The sequence below is a fragment of the Thunnus maccoyii genome, chromosome 18, assembly GCF_910596095.1.
Source record: "Thunnus maccoyii chromosome 18, fThuMac1.1, whole genome shotgun sequence".
NCBI classification, from domain to species: Eukaryota; Metazoa; Chordata; class Actinopteri; order Scombriformes; family Scombridae; genus Thunnus; species Thunnus maccoyii.
The window spans coordinates 17,659,013-17,683,727 of NC_056550.1; the positions used below are offsets into that span (position 1 = coordinate 17,659,013).

The window sequence follows — 24,715 nt, forward strand, 5'->3', positions numbered from 1 at the left end:
GAAGAAGGCCTCCGCTACCATGCCACAAGGGGGCGAAAGAGGCGCTTTGCCTTTCCTACAGACACTTAGCGCTTGCCGTAGGCGCGGATAAACCTCGATACAAAGCGGCGGGAGAGCGGTGGTTATATACTCAAATTTAATTTAAGATAACCACACCGAACATATTTACTTAGGTCGTGTGCATTTAGTCATACAGATAAGGCTTAAGTTGAGTAAAACCACTACAATACTGTTAAAGCTTCTCTTAACTGTGTTGTTGTAGTGTTGCTTTTAAAGTATTCCCCGGGAAACTGCTTTGCGCGTTTGTTTTTGCCCCCCCTCCCCTCCTCCTTTTTTTTTTTTTTTTTTTTTAGCGCTCTAGCAACAATGGCGAAGGTACAGGTGTTAAATGTGGCTGTCCTGGATAACCCGAGTCCCTTTGGAAACCCTTTTCAGTTCGAAATAACATTTGAGTGTATGGAAGACCTCCCTGAAGGTAAGTGACGTTTACCATCGCACAATTGCTGTCATTATTGTGTGTCCGAGGCTAAAGCGGGAGTCTGTTGTCAGTTCAGTCCGTGTACTGGAAATTGCTAACAGCTAACGCTAACGTTACGTTACAGGGCTGTAGCAAAGTAACGTTAATGTTACACAACTTGATTGAATGTGTCCCCCATGGTGGACACATCTCTAAGTGATCTTATGTAGGTCAAATCCATGAGATATAACTTATAAATATGTGACAATGAACCGTGACGTGCACTCATCTTATACCTTTCATGTTACTCATACAGGCCTCTATGCATTTATGTTATGGAAACATATGTTTTACATTGTTGCAGTGTAAGTTAGCTATGAAATTTTCACAGAAATTAGTCGTGAGTTACAAATATGAACACAACCGAGGTCTTTGTCTTCTCTAATCGGTGCTCAGTGTTTACTTTTATCTATTTAACAGCATTTAGAGACCAAAAATAAGTGTTAGCCATAAGTGACAACCCTTCGAGCTTCAATATACCCCATGAAGAAGGGTTAACTTATAACAACAACTTTTCCGTTAGCTTAATTGTTCATAGTACCATGTGTTGTGTTGTGTTGTGTTGTTTTGTTTAAAGTCAGCTGTATAGGTAATACACTGGCTTGAACATTTAGTTCTGTCTCTGACTATCTGGAGACAAGCTGTCTTTTATGGTGAATGAGTGCATAATCACATAAAATAATGAAGAAAAGCTAATAAATCTTGTATTTGAAAAGCTTTCTTCAGGGCTATGTTTGATATTTTTATGTGGTAAATTTCTAAATTGATCAATGTGTTATCAATCATATTTGGCAATTTTATTATTGTCAAAGCACTACTTCCGTAACTTTGTATTTCATTGTGAAACCTAACATCTTTGTTTTGTTTTATAGACCTGGAATGGAAGATCATCTACGTTGGTTCAGCAGAGAGCGAAGAGTACGATCAAGTCCTCGACTCTGTCTTGGTCGGCCCAGTACCTGCTGGGAGACATATGTTTGTGTTTCAGGTGAAGCAGTGATTTCTGTTGCTGTAGCCATATATAGTGTGTACTGGGAACAGCAGTTTCATAAGATCTTGTTATATTTTAATACACATCTCAAAATCAGCAATAGCATCCTCTTGCTTTTAAAATTCTGGACCTTTCTCCGTCTCTCCTGCATAGCTCTCTGAATGTTCACAGAGCAATTTGAAAGATTAGATTTGCCAAAGAGCTAATCTTACATTTCTACAAACAGGACTGTAGCTGTTCTCACTAGCTGTCCATCTGCATATCATGTCACATTGTGGGTAGTTTTATGTCAAGCCTTAAGCCTGGATGAGATGCTGTACATCATCATCATACACCATCAAATGGCAACTCAACATCTAATTATAACAAGTTGGATGACAATCTGGACATAAGAAACACAGTCCAGCTCCAGCTGCTCCTTGTCCTATATGGTCTACAGGATCATCTCAAGTATGTGTTGGGCCATACAAGAACATTGACTGTCTGAAACGCAGGATCAGTTAGATATTACGAAACATTTAATCTCTTTATTTTTAAGGACAATGCACATTCATCAGCATTTCTGTAAATGTGCAAGTGTGAACCAGCAAGCTAATTTTCAGCAGCCGTCCTTTTTAGATATTTCAAAACCCATGAAGTGACAAGTTATCAGTCAGTGGAAACAGTTTGAGTGAGATAGTTTTTTTTGCCCCACATTTCTTTTAATAGTTTGTAATAAATGGCACTTTTAAGAATCAATAAATCAGGACAAAACTAGTTAAAAATATTAAATCCAGTGAACAGTACTGTTATTTAAACATAACATTACGAATAAGTTGTCACTATTTTGTTTTTTGTCATACTACAAATTGGTTTCATGGTATTATCTATAATTATTGACTAATTGATAAGCAATTCATCAAAGTACTGGAAGGCTCATTGTGCCACTGGCATTAATTATGTTATAATCTACATATTAGTCCCTCCAGGAAATCGTGATCTTGTGATCGCAATAATTAATGCAAATCCAACCAATTTCCATAATGTTTGTGGGGGCTTGCAATTATGCAAAATTCCTGTGATTTCTTCGCGTTAAAGGTGCAATTAGGAAGATTTTGACATCAATATATCATCGTAAATTTAATGTCCAAACGTTGCGATGAGTATGAAAGACATTTGGGACGAGTTGAGATATTGTGTACGACCTGGACAGATTCACAGGAGTTCTGCTGAAGGCAGTACGGCACAAAGTAAGCCTTTCCAAACAAAACTTGCTTTATCAACAAAAATATTTCCTCAGGTGCAGTTAGTAAGGCTCTTCAACCTCTCCTCTCATCATCAAAACAACCCCTACGGCAGTTGTTCGGAAAATATAGCAAAAAAAACAGTTCTTTAAGTTCAGAAAATAAAAATAAAAAAGATGAGAACTAAAATATTTCCAGCTATTTCTGTGATGTGCATTATGCTTATTATCATAAGTAATGAAAGTAGGAAAGACATTGTTGTAGATATGATTGTAGGTAGATTATGAAAAAAAAATGTAAAAAATGTTTCAAACCATTTGACAAATAAACAGTTACAGTGGCTGGAATTAATGTGCATCATCTTAAATTTGTTTTTCTTTCAACAGGCTGATGCCCCAAACACTGGATTGATTCCTGAAAGTGATGCTGTTGGTGTAACGGTGGTACTGATTACTTGCACATACCGTGGCCAGGAGTTCATTCGCATCGGTTACTACGTGAACAATGAGTACACAGACCCCGAGCTTCGCGAAAATCCACCCATCAAGCCAGACTACACACAGGTCAGAGAAATGTTTGATTTCTGGGTAATCTTGTTGAGTTCTTATTCCAGGTAACTGCCTGATGCTTCTTTCACTGGTTTGAAGAAATGCTTTGGATTGTCTGGTTGTAGAACACCTGTAATGGAAATGTTCCTTTTAAAATCAACCCCAAAAATATATTCAAAAGTACACCACACAAACATTGATTAAAAGTGTAATTATGATTATGTGAATGACTTAATTACACAACTAAAAGATCATGATTTGTTTTAATGTGTTACCATAAAAGTAGAAAGAGCAAAAGTAGTCATTGAGCAGCATGGTGCACTAATTAATACATTGTGCAATTGAAGCTTTTCACCCCGAAGGGTTGAGCCTGTACTTTGGAACACAACTTGCTGTTATTATTTAATCCTTCAAAAATTACCAATAATCCTTTCAATTCCCTCGATTATATAACTAGTGAAGCAGAAATCCTACTATCCTGTAAGCAATGTTCTTAATTCAGATGGGGACTCCACTGATAAGCTACTGTGAGTTTTGCTGTAAAGACAAAGGATTTTGTTTGTAGGTGTCACATTTTTATGGTGGCTGACATTTGGAATGAAACCTTTCACACATAAGTGCAAAAGGAAATATCGGGATGAGTGATTATAACGATCATTGTAGGTTATTATATAGCTGTTAATGTGGTTATTATTGGATAAATACAATTTGGTACCTACCATGACCTACAGAGTTAACAGTTTATTGCCCTGAGGATAGTGTAGGTGTCAAATGAAGTGGGATGCATTGCTAACTGATAGCAGTAATATGTGCTTTAGCAAAAGTTAGCTGCCCCTAATGCAAATTAATCAGATGAGTCATTTGGGGAAATGTGAAAATATTCAAATTTGGTAAGTGTTTCCATTTAAGTTTCAAAATGTTTTTGTAAACATGTTTGTCTCAGTCACACTAGGTAGTGCACACATGTTCCCTGTAATAGGCAAATGTAATGGAAAATTGTACATGCTTTAATATATCACTAAAATGGTTAAATTGTTCAAAATTTCAAATCAGCTACACTTAGAATCATACAGAAGGAAGAAAAATGTATAACTTTATGGTGATCAGAATAACCTATTAATTATTTGGTGCAAAATAACTAAAAGTTGCAAGGAGTATTGCTTAATGACTACATTTACTTGCACAAAGTATTTATCTATTTTCCATCTACCCCGTTCAGCTGCAGAGAAATATTCTGGCATCAAACCCACGTGTTACCAGATTCCATATAAACTGGGAAGGCTGCGCAGAGCGAATGGAAGATTGTGAAAATGTGGATCCCACATCAAACTCCATGCTCCCTCCATCCTGTCTCCCAGGAAAAGCCCCACCCTTGGGGATACTACCAGACAACTCAATGGACTGCTTATAGAGAAGACCCCTGAGTGAAAGGTGATGACTCACAGCCAAGACCTAATTTGTGAAGAATGCCTGTGGACATTCTAGTGTGGATATTTGCCTTACAGCTGCCCATATTTCCCTGAAGCTTGTTGTAAAAAAAAAAAAAAAAAAGAAAAAGAACTGTCGCGTTGGGCTTCAGATGAGTGTTTATTTCAAGGATTATGAACATCTCACTGGAACAGTTGACCCTGATAGATGGGGAGTTCCTTCCCATGAAGCAATATTGAAGTAGTTTAACTCATGGAAGGGAAAACGTTAACTATGACATGCAGCTGAACTGAAACAGAACAGAAAACTGTTGTGATTCACGTTCCTTCCTTTTGTTTGTGCAGAACGGATTTGTACCCACTTAAGAGGATTTCAGCACTGAAGCAATAGGCAAATAAACTGCAATATTTTGCTGTTCAGGAATTTGATAATCTGCCATTATGTTTCTGTTCAAGTTCCTTTTGCACTTATTTGGATGGGCTTTTTTTGGGCTATATCACTTCATTCATGTTTTTATTTTTCTGTTTGCTATTTTGGGTTCCAAATAAAAGAACATTGTATTTGTTATGTACTTGTGTATGAATGACTGTGTGATATTGAGAGCCATGTCCGTCCTCATTACTTGTCTTATTTTGTGTCATTTGTTTGACAATATTGATAACAGAAACAATAAACCACTTTTTAATGAGACTAATACATTTACCCTTGTAGCTGTGAAGAATGTACCATACAAGTACTTTAATTTTACCCACAAAAAGGTTAAACACAACAGTGTCAACTCTGTAAAACAATATCAGAGTGAGTGGCCCCTTATATTTTCACATTTTACTAAAAATAGCCTGTATTAACGTCACACCCAATCACAGACCGGTCGGGTAAAAGGGGTGGCTAGGCTACAGAACTGCCTTTAGAAAATACTGCACTGCAAATACGAAGATTATTGTAAGATCGTAGCGTTTGATTTGTGTTGTGCATGAAACTCAGTGTGATAAATACAAACAGCTGATAATTTAAAGCGAAAAGAGGTAAAAACAGTTACAGTTGTGGGCGTATTGGCTACTAGCAAGTCTGAGAGGCGGGATGAAGCCGTTTGACAGTCAAATCGCATCAATGCAATAATTGTATGTATTAATGGTCATCCAATCAGCGCTCGACGTGCGACGTCTGTCACGTAAGTATGTTTCTATGTAGCCAATCAGAGGCAGCCAGAGGCGGGACCCGATGGATGGATGACTGGAGTTTCCCTTGCGGTGTGAAGATTAATGGAAAGGGTCTGTTGATCTTAGCAATCGACTGTCAGATGGTCGGTCCGAGGAAACCATTGCACTTAACGCTTGGCTTCGAAGCGAGTGGAGAGATATCCGTTTGAAATAACCTACAGCGGGAAAAAAAAGAATAACCTGGACAGCACTTTTGTTATCCAGGTCTGAACAGAAAAGGCCTGCCCACACATACAGCACCTGGTTAGTTCAGGCCAGGATACGACTGCGAGGGACGCTCGGAGCTAACGCTAGCCTGCTCGTTAGACAGACCGAAAAAAACGGCTTTCGACGATCTGTCTAATGGACTAGAACTGGATTTTGGATATATTAAAACCGTCTCTGGAAATTAAGGACAGTCGAGTGATATATCTTGATTTGCCTATTGACGAGCTAACGCTACCAAGCTAACATTAGCTAGCCTCGCTAACCCCCAGCGCCAGTGTTAGCTGCAGACTTGGATAGACTCGCTTGGCTGGACTTTTCCGAACTCACTAAGAAAACAAAGTAGCAGAGGAAATATATTTACAGTTAGTCAATAATGGTAGCTGTTAGCTAGTAGCTAACTGACAGCTTCATTGAACCAAGGGACTGCGTTAACGGTGTAGCATCACTTGAACGACTTTGTAAAGGAAAACTTAGTCCGAGTCCGGGGACTCCACCATCAGTCTGCCATCATGGGCAACACGCCCACCGCAAAGAAGGGCAATGAGATGGAGAGCGGTGAGTACCCCTTACCCCTTATTACCCGGAGCTACAGCTGTGAGCTGGCCATATTATGCAGCCTGTCGCTGGGTCATTTTGCTGTAGTCATTTCCTGTTTCCCATAATGGCAGCGAAATAAAAAGTACAACTTAACACCAGGATAGTGCATCAAGGCCCAGAGACCCTCCACAAAGACATAATATTAGATTGCTTTCGACACTGTTCTCTAATATGGATGCAGGGGTGATTATTATAAACTTTACTGGTTGTCAACTTTCGGTGAAAGACTCCCATCTACATATGAACTTTAGCCACACTGTGGCTGTGATACCATGTTCATCTCAGCTGAGCAGCAGAGCAGCAAGAGGATGTTATTCATTCTCTCCACAGATTTTGTGGGAAAGCTCGTGATTAAATGCCTCAAGTTATATTCAGAGGTACCAGCGAGGATGACAACGAGCCTTATACAACAGTCAGGTTTCTTTGTGGTTCATGTGTTTCAGATGTTTTTTCCCCTCTCTCCCCTCACAAGGTTATGAAAGGCTGCAGTAACATTATAACCTAACAGTTAGCCTGGTGTGGAGTTCTTTTCTTGTGCAGTTCTTGATAACCTAATTACTTCATGAAAAACATATTCCTCATTGTATAGAAAGACATGTACAAAGTGGAGATGTACATATTATTCAGGAAGTTTATGTAAGTGGGTTGAATGTTAATGTAATGTGGAAATGAGCATTGGGTCCCACAGACTGTGTTTGACACTAAGTGAGTAGAGGAGAGTTGGTTGTTATCAGAGAAGGAAAAAGCCACCAGGACGGGGTCATATGATGCACGCAGGGTGATCCTCTCCAGGCAGAAACTTGGAATTGAGGAGTCTCTTGAACATCATGTGATGAGCAGCATTTAGAACAAGGGCACTTGTATGTGTCACTGAGTGTGTGTGTGCGCGTGTGTGCGCGTGCGTGACAGAGCAGAAGAGATGCTCCGCTCTTGCTAATAGTATTGTGGGCTGTTGCCCCCACAACTTTTTAGTTTATTGATGAGCCCCTTGAACATCGGTTAGACATCAGTTTTTATTTTAAAAAAGAAATGAGGCATTTGTACAAGCTAAGAAAATAAATGACAATTACTGTACACCTTACTCTACAGTGTGAACTTCAGAGGTTAACTACTAAATGAGGGAACATTTCCATCCTGTTTCTTGCAAAAATGTTTGTCAACTCAGTCCAAGCATTTGTTCTTTCTTTTTCCAGTTAGGATCACTGGCCGTGGAGAAGGCCTGGGAGGACACGGTCTAATGTTTTTATCCATAACACCATAAATAACGCTCAAGTGTGCAAAGTCTGAACAGCTATCTGCAAAATGAGCATCAGCTCCTTGTTGCTGGTAGAGAGTAGGTGTGAAGAATGGCCTCCAGTCCCTCTGTAACGTTAACCCATCCCTGGTAACCCCATGTAATAATGTTCATTACTTTCAGGAGTTGTAGCACAGATATTTGTTTCTTAAATGCTCAGGAATCTACTGGAAAATAGAGGATTAGTAGGTTAGAAGCATGGACAGAGGAGGCACTGCTGGGGGAGGTTTGTTGAAATGCCCTGCATCACATCCTTATCAGCCTGATCGCTCTGGGCCCACCCTGATCCCCAGAGACAGGTGCTGACCAGGGGTCCAGAGCCCACACCCAAGAGCGTTATTTTCCACAGAGCAGCTTGAGATTAAGGACAAGATGGCATCCTGTTTTGGGTTCTATGGAAAAAAGAAAGTGGAGAGTGTTGAGAGCTGGTTCAGGTGCGCAGAGTCTGTTTCCCCTGAACTTTCCAGGCCGGAGAAGACGAGCGGAGAACAGCGCAGTAGTATATAGAGCCGAGTCCTGGCCCACAGGAAGAAGCAGGGCGGACAGACACTGTGAACTGCTGCAGGAAGTGAAGGAGCAAGGAAGGTCCAGCCCATGCTCTGCGTAGTTAGTCATCGCTTCTACTGAACTGAAGGTTTATACAGGGGACCAGGAAAGCTCTGGCAAGTTCTGGCGTTTAAGATACTGTGTGTGTTGCGCATTCTGGATTTCCCACTTGTTAAAACCTCTGGACATACTTCAGTGTTAAGACTCTACACAGGCTTTCAGCTGGCTTCCCCCAGCCTCGTGTGATGTCTCTTATTCACAGGCTGGCAGGGAGGCTGTTTCAACATGCCAGTCCCTGTCTGGGGGATCCAGGCAGTGGGGAAGGCAGACATGATCTACCACAGGAGGAGCTAGAGACTTGCTACTGGAGTGAGTTTTCATTCTGGATCTGGACCGGAGCATGGGTTAGGGGTGGAGCCGCGGCCCGCGTGTCCCACTAGTTAGCCAGTCACAAACTGAGCTCAAGTTCATACATTTAACAGATAATCAAGCTATTTTTTTCTCATGATAATGTTTGTTGCCATACTCATATCATGACTTGTCTTCTAGCTTTGGTGGAGTGATCTTTCATGTTGGCAGACATAGATTTTGCTGGTATTAATGGCCAGCAGCCAAGACATATGTGCGTGCGGTGCATAGTCCATGTACATAAGTACACACATGGAGCAGCCTGTTGTTTGTCTCTGTTCTGTTGCCTATTGTTTCTTTACTTACATTTCAAAGGAAAGCACTCCTCACGTACTGTTGGAAGTGTCTGTCAGGCGTTGGACTGCACACTGTAAATCTGTCAGCCTTATCTATTATATGTAATAACCATGTAATAACTAACCTATCCAAACACATGCATACTTTTTTTTTCTGTTTTTTTTTTTTTTTTGTGTCCCCTCTTGTGTCGTTTTCCTACATACTGGTAGGGCTCTAGCATGTCTGAGAGTTTGCTTGGAAATCTTTTCCTGTACTCAACACACTTAAACATCTGAGCAAGGCCGTGCTCAGCCAGTTATGACACAAGGGATGGTTATATTGAATTCTGTGTGTTTTGAATTGGCCATATAATGATGTGGCACGCTGTCAAAGTGCAACTCCCTCTATCTATAAATATCTGTGTGGTTCATGTCCTGCCCCTGCTCTGCACGCAGCTGGTTTGTGTAACAGAGGCAGGTTTGTGTTTTCTAGGGTTGGGTACCGTTCACATTTGAACTGGTACCTGGAATTTGGTACTGGTACCCAACGGTACCCTTTTTTTCAGTACTTTACTCTCTCTGTAATAACATGTAATTTCAGTTGTAAAAAATAAAACTTCTCAATTTCAACATTGTTATTTATTTAGAACATTATGTTGAGTTAGATAAAATAAACAAGGTAAAATAAGTTGCTTAGGCTACCGGGTGGAGATGTGCTGTTTGCTGAAAATGCTCTAAAAGCCGGTCATCTGCAGCTCTTCACAAAACATCTCACTGTGGCTGTTTCTGCGTGTACTGTGCCTCTCTGAGTTATTTCTAACTGATATGCTGAGCAAATAGCTCCAAATATCTCCAGATCTTGTTGCGTCGACTTGTTTTTATTGAAGAATAGCACTGCTAACGAAGCTACGCTAACTCGGTGATAAACACATTTCATTTCCTGTAAGTTCTTCACAATAAAAGCCTTCAGCATGAAATGTTTCCATCAGCAGTAACTTAACACAGCTCTGATATGACTGAAAGCGATCAGGAAAGGATAAAAGAAGGCTGATAACTGAAAGTACAAAAACAGCAACACAGGAGAGAAATTCCAAGTGCATGTGTGTCGGTAAACTAGGAGGGATATTTCAAAAGGCTCATAAGGAATCTTATCAATATTTATTTGAATTCACACAGCCCACTCAAGGTACTGAAATTTGGCACAGATTGATATAACATGAATAGGTCCTCAGTGGTACCAACGTAATTCGGTCGATACCCTTAAAAGTACAGAGTTTGGTACCCAACCCTAGTGTTTTCCGGTACTCATCACTTCCTGTCTCCAGATAAAGGGGCTTTGTTGTAAGCCCACACTGATTACCGGTGGACCTTACTCTTGAAATGCCAATCAGCCACCTCAGATAAGCTTACAGGACTGAACTGAAGTTGGCAAGCTGACATTCTGCCAGAGAACAATTCTGGAGCAAGTCAAAACTGATGATGGAGTTTGGTGATTGGAAAAGGAACTCTTGTTTCTTTTGGATTCTCACATCAACAGGCATGTTGTATCCCATTCAGACTGACACAGTGATGCAGGTCAAAGCCGTGTCAGGGGTCTATTTTAATGAGTCAGTGCTCATCAGCCGAATCTCCTTCACAACCTGCCTTGTGGCCCAGGTTGGATGCTGCCCCGATTTGGTGACCTGCCGTTGCTACCAGGAAGGGAATTAATTTGAATGAGAGTCAGAAAGAGAGAGAAATGTAAAGTGTGCTCGAGCAGACGATCAAGAGGGTGGGAGGCAGGGGCAGATGGACAGACAAAGCTGTTCATCTAAAATTTTATCTGGTAATTTGATGTAATTCTCAGGATTATCAGTGAAGTTTATGAACTACACTGCAGACTGTAGTCTCTGCTAACAGTGAGAAACAGAGTGACAGTGGTCTCATGAATGAGTGCAACACACATCGAGCAGACCCGCGTCATATGCACGTCTGCTATCGAAAGTAGTATTGATAGTGTGCATCCTGTGTGTCTGGTGGTAAAGTCCCTACAACAAATAAACCCATAGCATATTAAAATGCTATGTTGCAGAAATGAGAGCTCCCAGAAAAGCAGTCTTAAGACATACCTTATCAATGATTGATTTCTTAAGTAAAAAGAAATCAGAAGCCTGACCTCAGGAAGACATATGTTTATATTCAGTGTTACTCACCAGAACACACTGTGGAGATCTTAACAAATTTGTTGAATGCATTTTTTTGGAACATTTTTGAGATCTGAATTGTTTACGTCCATGTGAACTAGCTTGTTGTGTTCTCCCTCCCTGCCTTTGTTGGTGCATTGCTGCACGTCTTGGTGCATTGTCACCACCTGTAGGCATCACATGCATGCATGTGTGTCCTCTTGCATGTGCACTGAACAAACCAAACAGGGGTCGACTCATTTAAAAAACAACAAAAGGAACGGCTCCATAGCACTACTAGAGATCAAAAACTCCACAGGCTACATTTAATTAGCCAATTCAGATCTTACAGTAGGATATGAAATTACTTCCCATTGGAGATTTTGCTAGTAACTACTTGCCAACCAGTCACAGTAAAATGCCAACTGCCAGTGCTCAGCTGATGATTACAATTGATTCTTCACCTTTTACACACCTGCAACCACCTTCCAAGTTTACGTGCAGCTCTGTTTGTCTTCTGACTGGTTTCTTATGCACCACATAGGGCTGTATGCTATCTGAACGAGGCCTGGTTTTAGACTGGGACCTGATTTGGCGCGCTTCACTGTTAAATGTCGGTCAGCTCGCCCTAATATAACCCCTCTGTTCCTGCGTCAGAGTGGGCCAGTGAGGCCCAGGGGAGAGATGTAGGATTGATTTTTGGAGGATCAATTCAGCACTGGCACTACACAGATTCTCTGGTGCGTTTGGGCAGAGAGAAAAAGTTTCACTGAGGTTTGTGCGTTCCTGCTTTGCTAGTGTCTCCTGAGAGAGCCACTTTTATGTTTTTGAAAACACCCAGATCGACCCGAAAGTTTTTCATCACAGATGTGACATCTGATTGGTTCTGCTAATTAAGGAAAGTTTGAGCTGCATCTCAATGTGTCTAGTTCATCTCGAGGGTCTTCACATAGGCCCAGTTTTCCATAGAACTTCCTGTCTGGGTTGGATAAATATACCAGCTAGTGTTTTAACGCCCCTCCCCCTAGTGATTATGTCCCTGTTTAGATCAATATGTATCCTCTGTGTGTGCACATGTGTGTGTATGTGTTTGACATGAGAGGGAAAGGCAGAGAGTACTTTGTGTACAGAATAAATATTGATACAAACCAAGCAAGGGTCCAATTGATCTGTGTGAGTGTAACAGGAGCAGCGCTGCTCTCCATGCTAGGTTCGACTGCACACTGGAGGTGGATGCTACTTTCTAAACTTGGTCCCCAGCAAAGTGACAGTCACAGGAAAGACTGAAGACACCCTGCTGGCAAGGACACTTGACTGGTTGCTGCGGATGAGTGGGGCTGCTGATCCGACCAGAGTGCTCACCGAGGGGGAGGATAGGTCATGAGTCAGTGGCTGTGAGGAAGAGGCTAAGGAAGAAGAACCGGGGAGACTTTGCAGGGCTGATGTGTGACAGGAAGAGCTCCAGGAGGCATGCAGGGAAGAGGGAGTCATCCTCGCGCTCTAGTGAATCGGGGTCGCGCTCAGCAGATGCTGCAGCAGCTGAGGTACCCATAGTCATCCCAGATGGTAAGGATTTTGGGGTTACAGGAGAGTCAAGGTGTTGAACTTCAGTTGATCACCTGCAACTCCCATGGTAGTAATAGCAGCTAAGCCTCCTAAATCTAACAAAAATCGAGACTATGAAGATTGAGAGAATTCCTCGAAGACAATTGTTGATTTGGGCATTTAACTCCCAGCTAGTTTTGCAGCACCATCAACATCTTTCCCCCAGGAATCACTCCATTTGTAGCTGTTTCTGCTTGGAAGTTGGAGTTGAGCAACTTTCACGGGAAATGTTTTGTCCCTGGTGACTGGTCTGCTTCCATTGCTCTCTGTGGGAGCAACAGTGTTCTCAACATGTTTATGCAAACTTTGGTCTTAGCCGTTCTTGCTGGCTTTCTCTCATCCTATAGTTGGAGCAGCTGGTCTTAAGAGAATTTGCAGGAAATCACATTAGCTAGATCAGGATTAAGCTTTCATCTAGTTTTGGAGTGTGTGTTTATATGAGTGATTCCAGAGAAATTTCTGCATAGATAGTTGCTATTTTTGTAAGCTCCTTCTCAGTTTTCTAATCTAGATATATCACTCAAAAAGAACATTGGTTTAAATATTCAGTTCAAAAAGTTGGTGAATGCGCTTTCACTATTGACAGCTCACTGGCTGTATTTAAACTGTGCTGCAGGCAGTTGTTTTGCATTGATTACCTTGGCAGATAGACATTCTACATTATCCTGAAAGGCTTGACATGGTTTATGTTTCCACAGTTTGTCAGTAAGTGAGTATAAATAATACTTTTTATTCCATTATCAATTTCCGCCCCTTGGAAGTCACTCTTATATTAGGGAAATCTTGTTAAACGTTAAGCACATAATTTAGATCTGTGCCGAATAAAGAGAAGCATGAGACTTTCTTTGCTCTTGCTGTACAGTGTAGTAATTTAGCACCACAGTAAAGAGAAACTATTGTTCTTTTTCTGAAAGTAGTTGTACATTTACAACCTCAATCTTGTGTCCCAGCCTAACAGTGGAAATAGCTGTGCTGCCTCAGCTGTTAAAGCAGCTAGCGTTCTTAAAACTAGCACACAGATAGTAAGGAGGAATGAGGAAGGACTGGTTATCTACATGTTCCCACAGAGCACTGTGATTAGCCTCATAAAGATAAGGGCAAGAAAAATGAACTTCTGCATATGACACCTTGTGTGCCAAGCTGTCAAAATCTGTCCACAAGCATGTCTGCCAATTGATAATAGCATGTATATGCGTGTATGTACAGTATGTATGTTTTTTGCATTGCTGTGTCATTAGCTTTGTTCTGAGAAACCTTGTAGCCTTACATTAAACTGCATCTTATCACAGATCAGTTTATTGTTTTGCAATAGTGCAGTCATAAGTGGACTGACTAACACTGACTCAAGTCTAGGACTTTTCTGAAGACGGGTTTCTCTGAGTAACCCTAAAGGGGTCAGCATTACTACGGTCCATATGCATTCACTTATTGAGTCTGACAATGGACAGTGTCAAACCTGAGAAAATTTTGATCATATATGTAAAAAGAACTCAAAATGTTGTTTTTCGAATTGAAGTCAACTTCAGATATCTCAGAAATAGGCTCCTCAGTGAATGGACAAGCATGGTTTTATGGTGTGGGGCAGAAACTTCCTCCAACATGTGAAGTCCTAATGTCTTCTTTGCAAAAGTGCTCAGGCTTTGTCAAGTAGTATGGGGACAATGACTCGGCCACTCTGTTTATGTTATTGCTGTGTAGCTTGGCCTTTGTGTTTTGGTATTGGTTTCTTGCTTGAAAACAAGCCTCCTAAGTCACCCCCCCTGCAGGAGTTCTGTGTACTTTGTTGAAATCATTTTACCATCTATCTGCCAGGTCTTGCTACTGAACGGCATTCCCACATCATGATACTGGCACCACCATTAATCATATTGGGGATGATTTAAAAGACTCTAGATCCACTCTTATTTTGAGTGTCCCACATGCCTTTTTAGCAAACTAGCTGTGATGTCACACAAGTGGATTTCTATTTGCTACTCTCCCATAAAGCTGTGACTTGTGAGGCATCCGGCTAACAGATGTTGTTATAGTGTCTCCCATTTTACTTATGGAACCCTGTAGCTTCTTTGTTGTTGCTACAGTCCTCCATCTCCTTGTTTTAGAAGATGGCATGTACCAGACAGGTTTACAGCAGTGTCCTACTTGATCCATTTTTCTGTGGGGTATTCAGTGCGTTTCAGTGAACTTGTCACTAATTGGTTTGGAATGTCTCTTTGTCTTTATTCATTATAATTTTGATTCACTATACATGTGATCTCTTTTTATCTTATCTGGCTTCTAAAAATAGTTGGCTAGACAAATGATGATTGGGGTGTGTTATAGTCAATGGAATATGGTTAACCAATCATTGCTTTTGTTTTCTATTTATATCAATTTGTACCTTGAACAGGATTATCTTTATGATTTAATTTGAAAGTATTTATGTAGATTTTTATAGGCACATAATGTGTTATCATGCACCATTGACGGAATATCTCCTGAATCATTCCACATTTTATTAGGAAACACCCATGCTGAGGTGTTCTCTCGGTCTTGGTGATTACATGAGGTCACCTGTAATACTAAATCCTTTTATGTCTGGACTTTAATGTCTTTGAACTTTGTTATGTTATGTAATTACAGTGAAGGAGTTTCTTGCCAAAGCCAAAGAAGATTTCCTGAAGAAATGGGAGAATCCAGCACAGGTGAGAGAGTAAAAATCAATTTTTAATCATAGTTGTTCATAATCATTCTATCACTATTATAATTGTACTGTGTTATTGTTCTTCTGCCAGTAATATATTTATTTTTAGACTTGACTTCTGTTTTCACATGCTTGTCCACTCAGGCAGACTCATGGAAGTAGTCCCGCCCATGAACAAATTAATTCTTAGTTATTTTAGAGGTGCAGTGCACCCTCTGCTGGGCTAATGTGAAACATGTCCCTTTTTCCCCCATGAGTGCACCTCCAAAGTATACTCTCAATAAACAAATGACAGCATGTCTAAATCTCATTAAAGCCACAGGAATGCTTTTGTAAATACTCGACATCACAGTATGTAATTGTACTTTATTTTAGGTAGGTTAGATATTTAGAGAAAATTGTGAACTAAAGTTGGCCTCTTCATGGTATGTTGCCGGCAAGTTACCTTGTCCTCTTACTGACGTCCTCTTCTACCCCTCAGCAAACTGCGGCATTGGACCACTTTGAGCGTTTGAAGACCTTAGGCACTGGTTCTTTTGGTCGAGTCATGCTGGTTAAACACAAAGAGACGGGCCAGCATTTTGCCATGAAAATACTTGACAAACAGAAGGTACAGTACATTTGGGCCTGATAATCGAGACGAGTAAACAAATGTGAATGTGTGATTTGGGCAATCCAGTCTGTATTTTTATATTATGATAATGCTTGTTATGTACAAATTGTATCATTAAGTATACCTAGGAGTTCAACAGTCTTAATGAGTGTTTTATAATAGCAGATTCCTACTGAAACATTAATTCAGAGAGCCAAGAATAATCCATATGCACTAACTATACAACTATATTGACTACAAAGAGGTGACTGACTTTTTTATGGAAGTTTTTGTTTGTTGCATAAAATTTTATGATGCCAATCGTGTCTTCTTAGATAAATTCTTGCTTGGGGATGGAGGAGGTCATATTCATAAACTAACTTGGTAGTACTAGGACGTTAAAACTTTTTGAGCCAAGTAGTATTCCTCTTTTTTTGTGTCTCAAATATGCCTGATGAGCTATTTTAACAACCTATTTTACTTGAGTAAGCCTCTGTCCTGATCCCTCTCAGGTAGTGAAGCTGAAGCAAATAGAACACACACTGAACGAGAAACGTATCCTGCAAGCTGTCAGCTTTCCCTTTCTGGTGCGACTGGAGCACTCGTTTAAGGTACACATTGAAAAGTTTGTTTTATCTTTTAAGCATGCTCCTCATTTTAGTGTGTGAGTTTTGCATGTCAAAGTAAAACTTTGCTCATCTCCCAATAGGACAACAGTAATCTGTATATGATAATGGAGTATGTACCTGGGGGCGAAATGTTCTCACACTTAAGGAGAATCGGTAGATTCAGGTAAGTTCACCTTTAGTTAACTCAACCTAAATATTTCCATGAACTTACTGGTCGACTGTAAATATTGTTGCTGGTCTGTTTTGCAGTGAACCACATGCCCGCTTCTACGCAGCCCAGATTGTACTGACCTTTGAATACCTTCACTCTCTGGATCTCATCTACCGAGATCTGAAGCCGGAGAACCTGCTCATCGACCAACAAGGTTACATACAGGTAGATTTTGCATGTTTGTTTGTTTTTCAGCCATCCATAACAGTTTCTAATTGGTCTGTAAAACTCTGTGGTCAGTACTCAGAGCTGTACACTGTGTTTCCCAGGTAACAGATTTTGGATTTGCAAAAAGGGTAAAGGGCCGAACCTGGACACTTTGTGGGACTCCAGAGTACCTGGCACCAGAGATCATCCTCAGTAAGGTGAGTGTTCAGCTCGGCCCATGGTGAACGGCACTGCTCTTTATGTCACAAGGAGTTTTAAAATCAGTGTGGGACTTCATGTAGGAAACCATTTCAATATAGCTGGACATCAACTTTAGGACTGTGGTACCGTTATCTGCTTGTTTTGTATTGTCAGCATTTTTATATGTGAAAGTTTTTTGAGGATGTATCTGACTGCCCTTCATCTCCTTTGTGTTTTTCAGGGGTACAATAAAGCAGTGGATTGGTGGGCTCTGGGAGTGCTGATATATGAGATGGCCGCTGGTTACCCCCCCTTCTTTGCAGACCAGCCTATTCAGATTTACGAGAAGATTGTATCAGGGAAGGTGAGTTTAGAGCGGGCTACCTAAATAATCCCTTTTTTATTTTTGCAAGTAGTTGTCCCGGCACAATGCTCCTTCAACAAAGGTCCTCTGAAAGCTCTAGTCAGCAAACTAAAAAAGATTTCAAAATGCATTGTAAAAGTCCATTATTCATTCAAGTACTGTTCTTCTAAATTTGTGTTGATATAGTACTTCACACTAATCACATTAAAAAGGATTGAGGTATAAAACACTCGTAGCTGAAATGTAAAATGTTAATGGAAACTGACACTTCCTGTATTAAATGAATTCTCCCCAAGAAACTAGATAAGTTATTCTGTAAAGTTGTTAACTTTGAAATCACTCTGTTTTATAGACTGGGGTGTCTGATCAACTCACCTTAATTAGCTTCTTCATCAGCAATATTGGATCAAAGGCAACTTTACTGCTCTTGACTCCTCAGTTCCCCTGCCCCTTCCATTGAAATACAATACATTGGTAAAATTATGTTGGCATTATTTTCTCTTGATTGATAGGACACAGTTGAGAATACCTAACTTTGTCTTAATCTTTAATGTTACTCGTTGTTTGTTCTTTATAAATATTTTAAATTTTTTTGAGGAGGAAACTTAAAAAAACATTTAAGTCCTTCATTTACAAAGCACCCAGGTATTTGCCTTGGGGACATATAAATAACTCATAACATAACTAGCGTGCATCCTGGTACTCTGACAGTACATGAACCACAAGTCATACATCATGTGACAGCAGTGAACGATATAAATCAGCATCAGTTAGTGCTTATCAGAGCATTGGAACTAAACAAGTACACTCAGTGACTTTGAAAATGGCCTCATAGTTAGTCAGGAGGGCCAGTTTTAGCATCTGCCAAATGGCCATCATCTCTGGCTTTCATGTATGGCTGTTCCAAGGGTTTAACTAAACAACAGTGAGAAAAATTAAAAAGACTTATCAGTGATCTTGCAGACAAAAAATGGCTTATGCATCAGAGTGGACAAGGGAAAATGGATTTGTGCATAAAAGCAGATGTGTCAAAACCAGGCAAATCACATCCAAATTTAACTGTAGTGGGCGTAATGTCATTTAAGAACGCACCACTCATAGAATTTTTGTATAATGAGCTAAAACAGACAAAGACTGTGTCAGCTGTTAATGTTGTGAGCAAAGTAAGTAGTCAGTGGGCACAGGAGCATCAAAACTGGACCTTTGATTGAACCATGGCTTACCTTAACCTGCAGCTATAAGCCGGAGTCCTGCAGTCTATTGAAAAAGCACAGCATGAGAACATGAGGCTTGAGAATACACACTCACACTGCTTTGACTGTTTGCAGGTTCGCTTTCCCTCCCACTTCAGTTCAGACCTGAAGGATCTGTTGAGAAATTTGCTGCAGGTGGACCTGACCAAGCGCTTTGGCAACCTCAGGAATGGAGTCAATGATATCAAGGGCCACAAGTGGTTCGCTACCACTGATTGGATTGCCATCTACCAGAGGAAGGTGAGATGCCAGCCTCCTGTTTTTGGCTGGACCGCAACAGCAGGACCAGCCCTATAAACATGAATGACTGACTGACTGACTGATGAAGTTACACCATTGGTTACCTGAAGGCCACCGAAACTTGGGACAGCCAAGTATCCCAGAATGCATTTTGCGTCAACCAGCAGCAATGGTTGTTTTAATACTAGTTTTAATACTTGTTCAGGTGAGAAAGTAACCATGGAGATTCCCAATGTGTGGTCAGTTTATCCAAATGACGCCTATTTGGAAATTGTTTTTTGAGATGTGAGGAGCCGCTGGCCGGGTGAGACCAGCCCGGTCATCTCAGCCACTAGTAGCTCAACTCCTGAGATGATCGGCCGGTCAACGTCCGTTATCATCCCAGGGAGAATACGATCTGATCAACTGATCTGTGCAGCTCTTTGGTAATTTAACGCTCACTCTAATGTCTCCGTAGCATTTTGATATGTGAGATAATTCCTTTTGGAAGATAAATTGGTCTCACAGATTAAATCTAACAATTGTAGCTGCCACATTAGTTTGTCTGAATGTAAAGTGAAACTTCATGAGATTATTTTTTTTTGTGAGGAAAAAAAACTGTTAATGGAGCTTTGAGTAGAGATTATTTTGTCACAGTACAGTCAGGTAGTTGTGTCGAAGCCGAGCTGCTGCTGTTCTAATTGCAGAATGACCGTCCTGTATCCTCCTGTTCTTGGAAGTTTGTACTCCCAAGTCGAACTTGACAAGTCCAAACTAGCAAGTACACAAGTCTGAACTTGGTACTGAGAAAGGCCCTATGTGCAATTGGCTTCAGTCAAAGCCCGGCGCACTTCTTGGGGGCTTCGTCAACATGTGTCACTACTTCCTGTATCCATCCAAGGAACCTTCTTATAGCTTCCTTGTATCTGTTGTTTAAAATTAAAACTCTCTAGCATTTCATACACATATACTAATCTTATTAGCAGCGCTGTGACAGTGTAAAAAACAAGGACAAGAAGAAGAACTAAATCTTTTATTTGATATGACAATATGAATGAATACAGAACTCTACTTTTTGGTGCACATAAATTCAGGTTTATTTGTATAACCCTTAATTACAGTCATAGTTTTCAAAGAGTTTCACAAAGTTTACAGTAAAAGGGAACACATGACAATGAATCCTCAGGAAAAGCTGTGAGGAAAGTACTGCACAGTGAGGGACCCCCCCCCCACCATGACTTTACTGTGTACAACTGAAAACTAACATAAATTTGTTTTTAATCATCTGTTTATCTCCTGGAACTTATTCTAATGTCATCCAGTAATTTATGGTGCATGCTGTGGCTTTGGTGCTCTATACCATTGTGACTGATGTTGATAATTTGATTGTCCTGTGTGTTCCAGGTGGAAGCTCCCTTTATTCCTAAGTGCAAAGGCCCCGGTGACACAAGCAACTTTGACGACTACGAGGAAGAGGAAATCAGAGTCTCCTTCACAGAGAAGTGTGCAAAGGAGTTTGCTGAGTTCTAGATTCCAACCATGAGTAGTGGCGAGACAGGGGATTTTGAAAGTAAAAGGGGGTCTGAAGAAAGGAAGCACTAGGGTGGACTGCTAACTTGCTTATTTGTAATGACGACAACATTGTAAAATCCCCCCAATGGAAAGGTAGGCAAAGTGAAGAAAGATCCAACAGAACCAGCAGTGTTGCCTTTTCTGATTGTTTCTCAACTGTTACCTATTCATTTTATTTATCCCACTTGTGTTTGTGGCAGGGGCTTGAGGAGAACAGGCATAGGTGGTGGCTGTTCAGCTAGACTTGTATCTTTCTGATGTTGTAATAACAAGTTTTCAGTCTTTGCAGGTTGAGGCATTGATTTTTCTGTTAAGGTACTGAATCTGCTAGGCTCCTTTTTGAACGGCTACTCTCTACAAGCTTCTCAAAGAGTGATAGTTGTATCTTGTCACCCTGGTCCCCCCCCCTCCACCCCTTCCCCCCCCGTTCCATCTCTCCATCCCGAATCTGTCCAAGCAATACCAAGTCCAACAGATGTGCCTATCATAATGCCAACTGGTTGGAAAACTGTGTCGAAAGCATTGGTGCAGAGCTTTGGCTATGGTGGCATCGGCCCTTGTGCCCGTTTTTGGTTGAAAGCTTGAAACTCTCTGCACCTGCCTTTGTCTGCTCAATGTGGCATATTATTGGGTAGATGATGCACTTACTGCTTGCAGTTGAAGCAGTGGTGACCTCTTTGATCAGAGTGAAAATGATTTATGACAGTCAACGTCATCTAGGTCTTACTCGTTTTGGGGACCTGTGAGAAATGGTAAACATGAGGTCTGCATTTAAGTCTGTCTTTCTCTTAGCTGAATTTATTAGAGCATTTTAAAAAAAATCCTATTGGTGATCATTTTGTCCTTTTTATGTCAATCTCTGTGCTTGTGTGTTATTTAGTGCTCAAGGGTGGGTTAAAAAGCTGTGATTTAGCAGCAACTAACATTGTGGTCACACTCCTGACTATTGTTTATTTAATTCATAGTACATTTCTACATGTATATTGAGAGATATATATGATAGAGAACACAAAATATCCATCTTTTTCAACATTGTCTCATAGCTGTGAAACTGAATTAAGATTTCATAAATAAACAAATATAAATTCTGCCAAAATTTGCAAACTGAGAACATTGCAACGTTTCCTGTATGTAATTATGATGGTGGTGGATTTTAATACGCAAAAAAGTAGCAAAACGTTTCAACAAAATGTGCATGTTATTTTTGTACAATATCACTTTTAAAGAAAGATGGCAGAGGTACCTGAGATCATGGATAACAAGCTTAACTATTAAAATGGACTCTCGGCTGCTCTATTTTGAAGATGGAACAAGACCCAGTTAAATGTGTCAGAAAGTTCTTCTGGGCTTTGTTCATTGTTCTGTTGTACAGCAACAGTTCGCTGATAAATGTCACTGAACTTGTGCTTCTCACCTTAATTGTTTTTTTTTTTTTCCTCCTTCCCCTTTCTCTTGTATATACCCTTACATGTAACACCTTCAGACAGATTTACAGTCCAACCAGATTTTTAGGACTGTTGAGATTGGGGTGTTTTTGTTTCCGTTTTCCAGCTTTCAATGTAACAAATTAAACAAAGGAAGCTATCCTAAAGCTCTCCCCTTTTTGCCAAGTTTATTTCTGTGTATGCAAGACAATCGCAGACCAAATCTTATCGCTGGTTTGTTGACTGAACACATTGTTTTGGTTTCATGAAGGATGTACGCTTTTTCGCCCCCCCCCCCCCCCCCCACCCCCGCCCCCGCTCCATAGGCCCTAGGTGCTAGACTTTGTCCATCTCACTGAAATGCTTCTGTGAATTGTTTGATGTGCATCAATCTATTTGTCATAAAGTCTTGTAACATGACATTTTTGAGAATGTTTTCGACTCTAAATGATTTCGGTAGGCTTGAGTAATTATTTTTGGCAGTCTCTTAATGTAAATGAGATCAAACGCAGGATACCTTTTTGAATGTCTTGAATTGTCTGATGGAGATGTTTCATTGCTGTTTGGAAACATGATGTGTATTTTTTATTATACATGTTTCTCTGGTGAGCTCGGTTTTTCTTGCATGTGGTAAAGCAACCCAACGGCAAGACATCTCCTGGACCTGAGACATGTTTAAGAAACCATTGTTTCCACACCCCGACAGTCTCTGCTGTTTAACCTTTTTTGATTTTGTTAGAGCATCACATTAAACAATGCAGTGGATCACCAACCAACTTAGCGAAGCACACGGCACACCGTTTTCAAATCTCCTATTTAACTGATTTGTGCTAATTCTTTGAAACTTTTAAGACAACACTGTAATGCTTTTGACGAGAGCACATGTAATATCTTTGGTCTTTATGTTCTGACAAATGACTAAATCAGAGTTGGTGGGTAGACGGCAATGCCACCTGATCCACTTCAGACACTGAGGCCATTACAATGCTTTATTTTTGTTTCCCATACACAACGTCTTGTCATTTGTCTTTAATTCTTTTCTATCAGCACTATCAACTGCTCTCTGCTCATTTGAGTTTTTCTCCTGTGTTTGCCTTCTATTTTCATCAAGTTTCCACATTCAGACATAACACTTTTTACATCTGAGATGTTTTGCGTTCATTTTTCTAATTGTATTTTCAAAAAAAAGGAAAAAAAAAAAGAAAAAACAACATTAATCTTTTCCTCATGACCTGGGTACAGTGATTGTGTAGTCTATTGTACCTTTTGGGAAACAATACTGTATATCCTTGCCTTTGACAGTCTTAACTATCTTACCCTCTGGAGAACTTGACAGATACCCTTAGAACACAATGAGTATGTTAAAAAAAATATACATAAAGTAATATTTTGCAAAATGTATCATTCCAATAAAGTTTTACTTGTTAAGACTAATATGTCTGGGGTTATATGTAAGCTCTCACTTCACCTTGCACAATGTTACACCTTGTCACATTAAAAAAAAATAATAGAGTTTTTATGTAACATGCAAATCTCAAGAAGATATTTTGCAGTTTCAGGCTATCTCAAGGCTGGATCAGAGGAACATGTTGGTAGGTGACGAAGGAAGATGTATTTTTCACTGTCCTTTCGGTTATTGTGAGCGAGTTAAGAGGCTGGCAGGCGCAACTGAATAATGCAGGTTTGTGTTCATTCTGTCACAGCACGGGATCAATTACCAGCCAGCTTTCAGCACCCTTACTAAACTTATCCACCACCCCTCGGTACACTCCTTTTTGGGATTGCATCAATTATAATGTGAAGGACCCTTTGAGCCTTGCAGATGGTTGGGAAGCAATTAAGACAAAGTTAAAGACCTTACAAATCAGTCAAAGATAGTAATATTAGACACTGAACAGACTATAAATGAGTACATCAGTGCGAGAAATAGATGTGAAAAAATTATATTATAAAAATGGATCCAAACAAAGGCTTTAAAGGCCTCCTTAGTCACTTTTGTAATACATATTACAGCTATGGTTATCATAACTGATAATAGAGATAAACAGTTTTCTGCATCAGAAAATGATTAAGCACAGTACAGCTGCTTAATGTTATTGCACAAGTACCCTTTTGTTAACAATACTATCAAAGACTGATTTCAATGGAAAATCGAATTTAGGATTTAAAATACAGTTTGTAAAAGGGTGATTCTGTTTTCAATTCGGGATTGTAATAGAGTTTTAATTTATTGCTTTTTTATTGGATTCAATAATTCTGTACAATAGTTTTACATTAATGTAGTCATTTTTCTATTGTTTCATTTTCCTATTGTCCACTTTAACATCAGTTAATTAATTGTTAGGCTATATAGTTTCATTTAGTGATTACAATATCTGTAATCTGATATTTTCCTGGCTGTT

At 40.1% G+C, this 24,715-nt stretch overlaps 2 protein-coding genes across 3 annotated transcripts; both read left to right on the forward strand.

The window, feature by feature from the left end:
- Nucleotides 1-65: 65 nt before the first annotated feature.
- On the forward strand, nt 66-5,407 carry asf1ba (anti-silencing function 1Ba histone chaperone). The gene is made up of 4 exons (XM_042391980.1): nt 66-475; nt 1,390-1,505; nt 3,118-3,294; nt 4,499-5,407. The coding sequence occupies exons 1-4, from the start codon at nt 367-369 to the stop codon at nt 4,688-4,690; spliced, it is 594 nt and encodes a 197-aa protein (XP_042247914.1). The 5' UTR covers nt 66-366; the 3' UTR covers nt 4,691-5,407.
- A 518-nt stretch (nt 5,408-5,925) lies between these two features.
- prkacaa (protein kinase, cAMP-dependent, catalytic, alpha, genome duplicate a) lies at nt 5,926-23,747 on the forward strand. Of its 2 annotated transcripts, none has more exons than XM_042391978.1 (10): nt 5,926-6,689; nt 15,641-15,702; nt 16,183-16,311; nt 16,806-16,904; nt 17,003-17,085; nt 17,172-17,298; nt 17,403-17,498; nt 17,723-17,845; nt 19,174-19,338; nt 20,722-23,747. In XM_042391978.1, the coding sequence occupies exons 1-10, from the start codon at nt 6,644-6,646 to the stop codon at nt 20,845-20,847; spliced, it is 1,056 nt and encodes a 351-aa protein (XP_042247912.1). In that variant the 5' UTR covers nt 5,926-6,643; the 3' UTR covers nt 20,848-23,747. The 2 variants fall into 2 exon arrangements, with proteins under 2 accessions (XP_042247912.1, XP_042247913.1); XM_042391979.1 differs by lacking the exon at nt 5,926-6,689 and adding an exon at nt 12,756-12,982.
- The last annotated feature ends 968 nt before the right edge of the window (nt 23,748-24,715 follow it).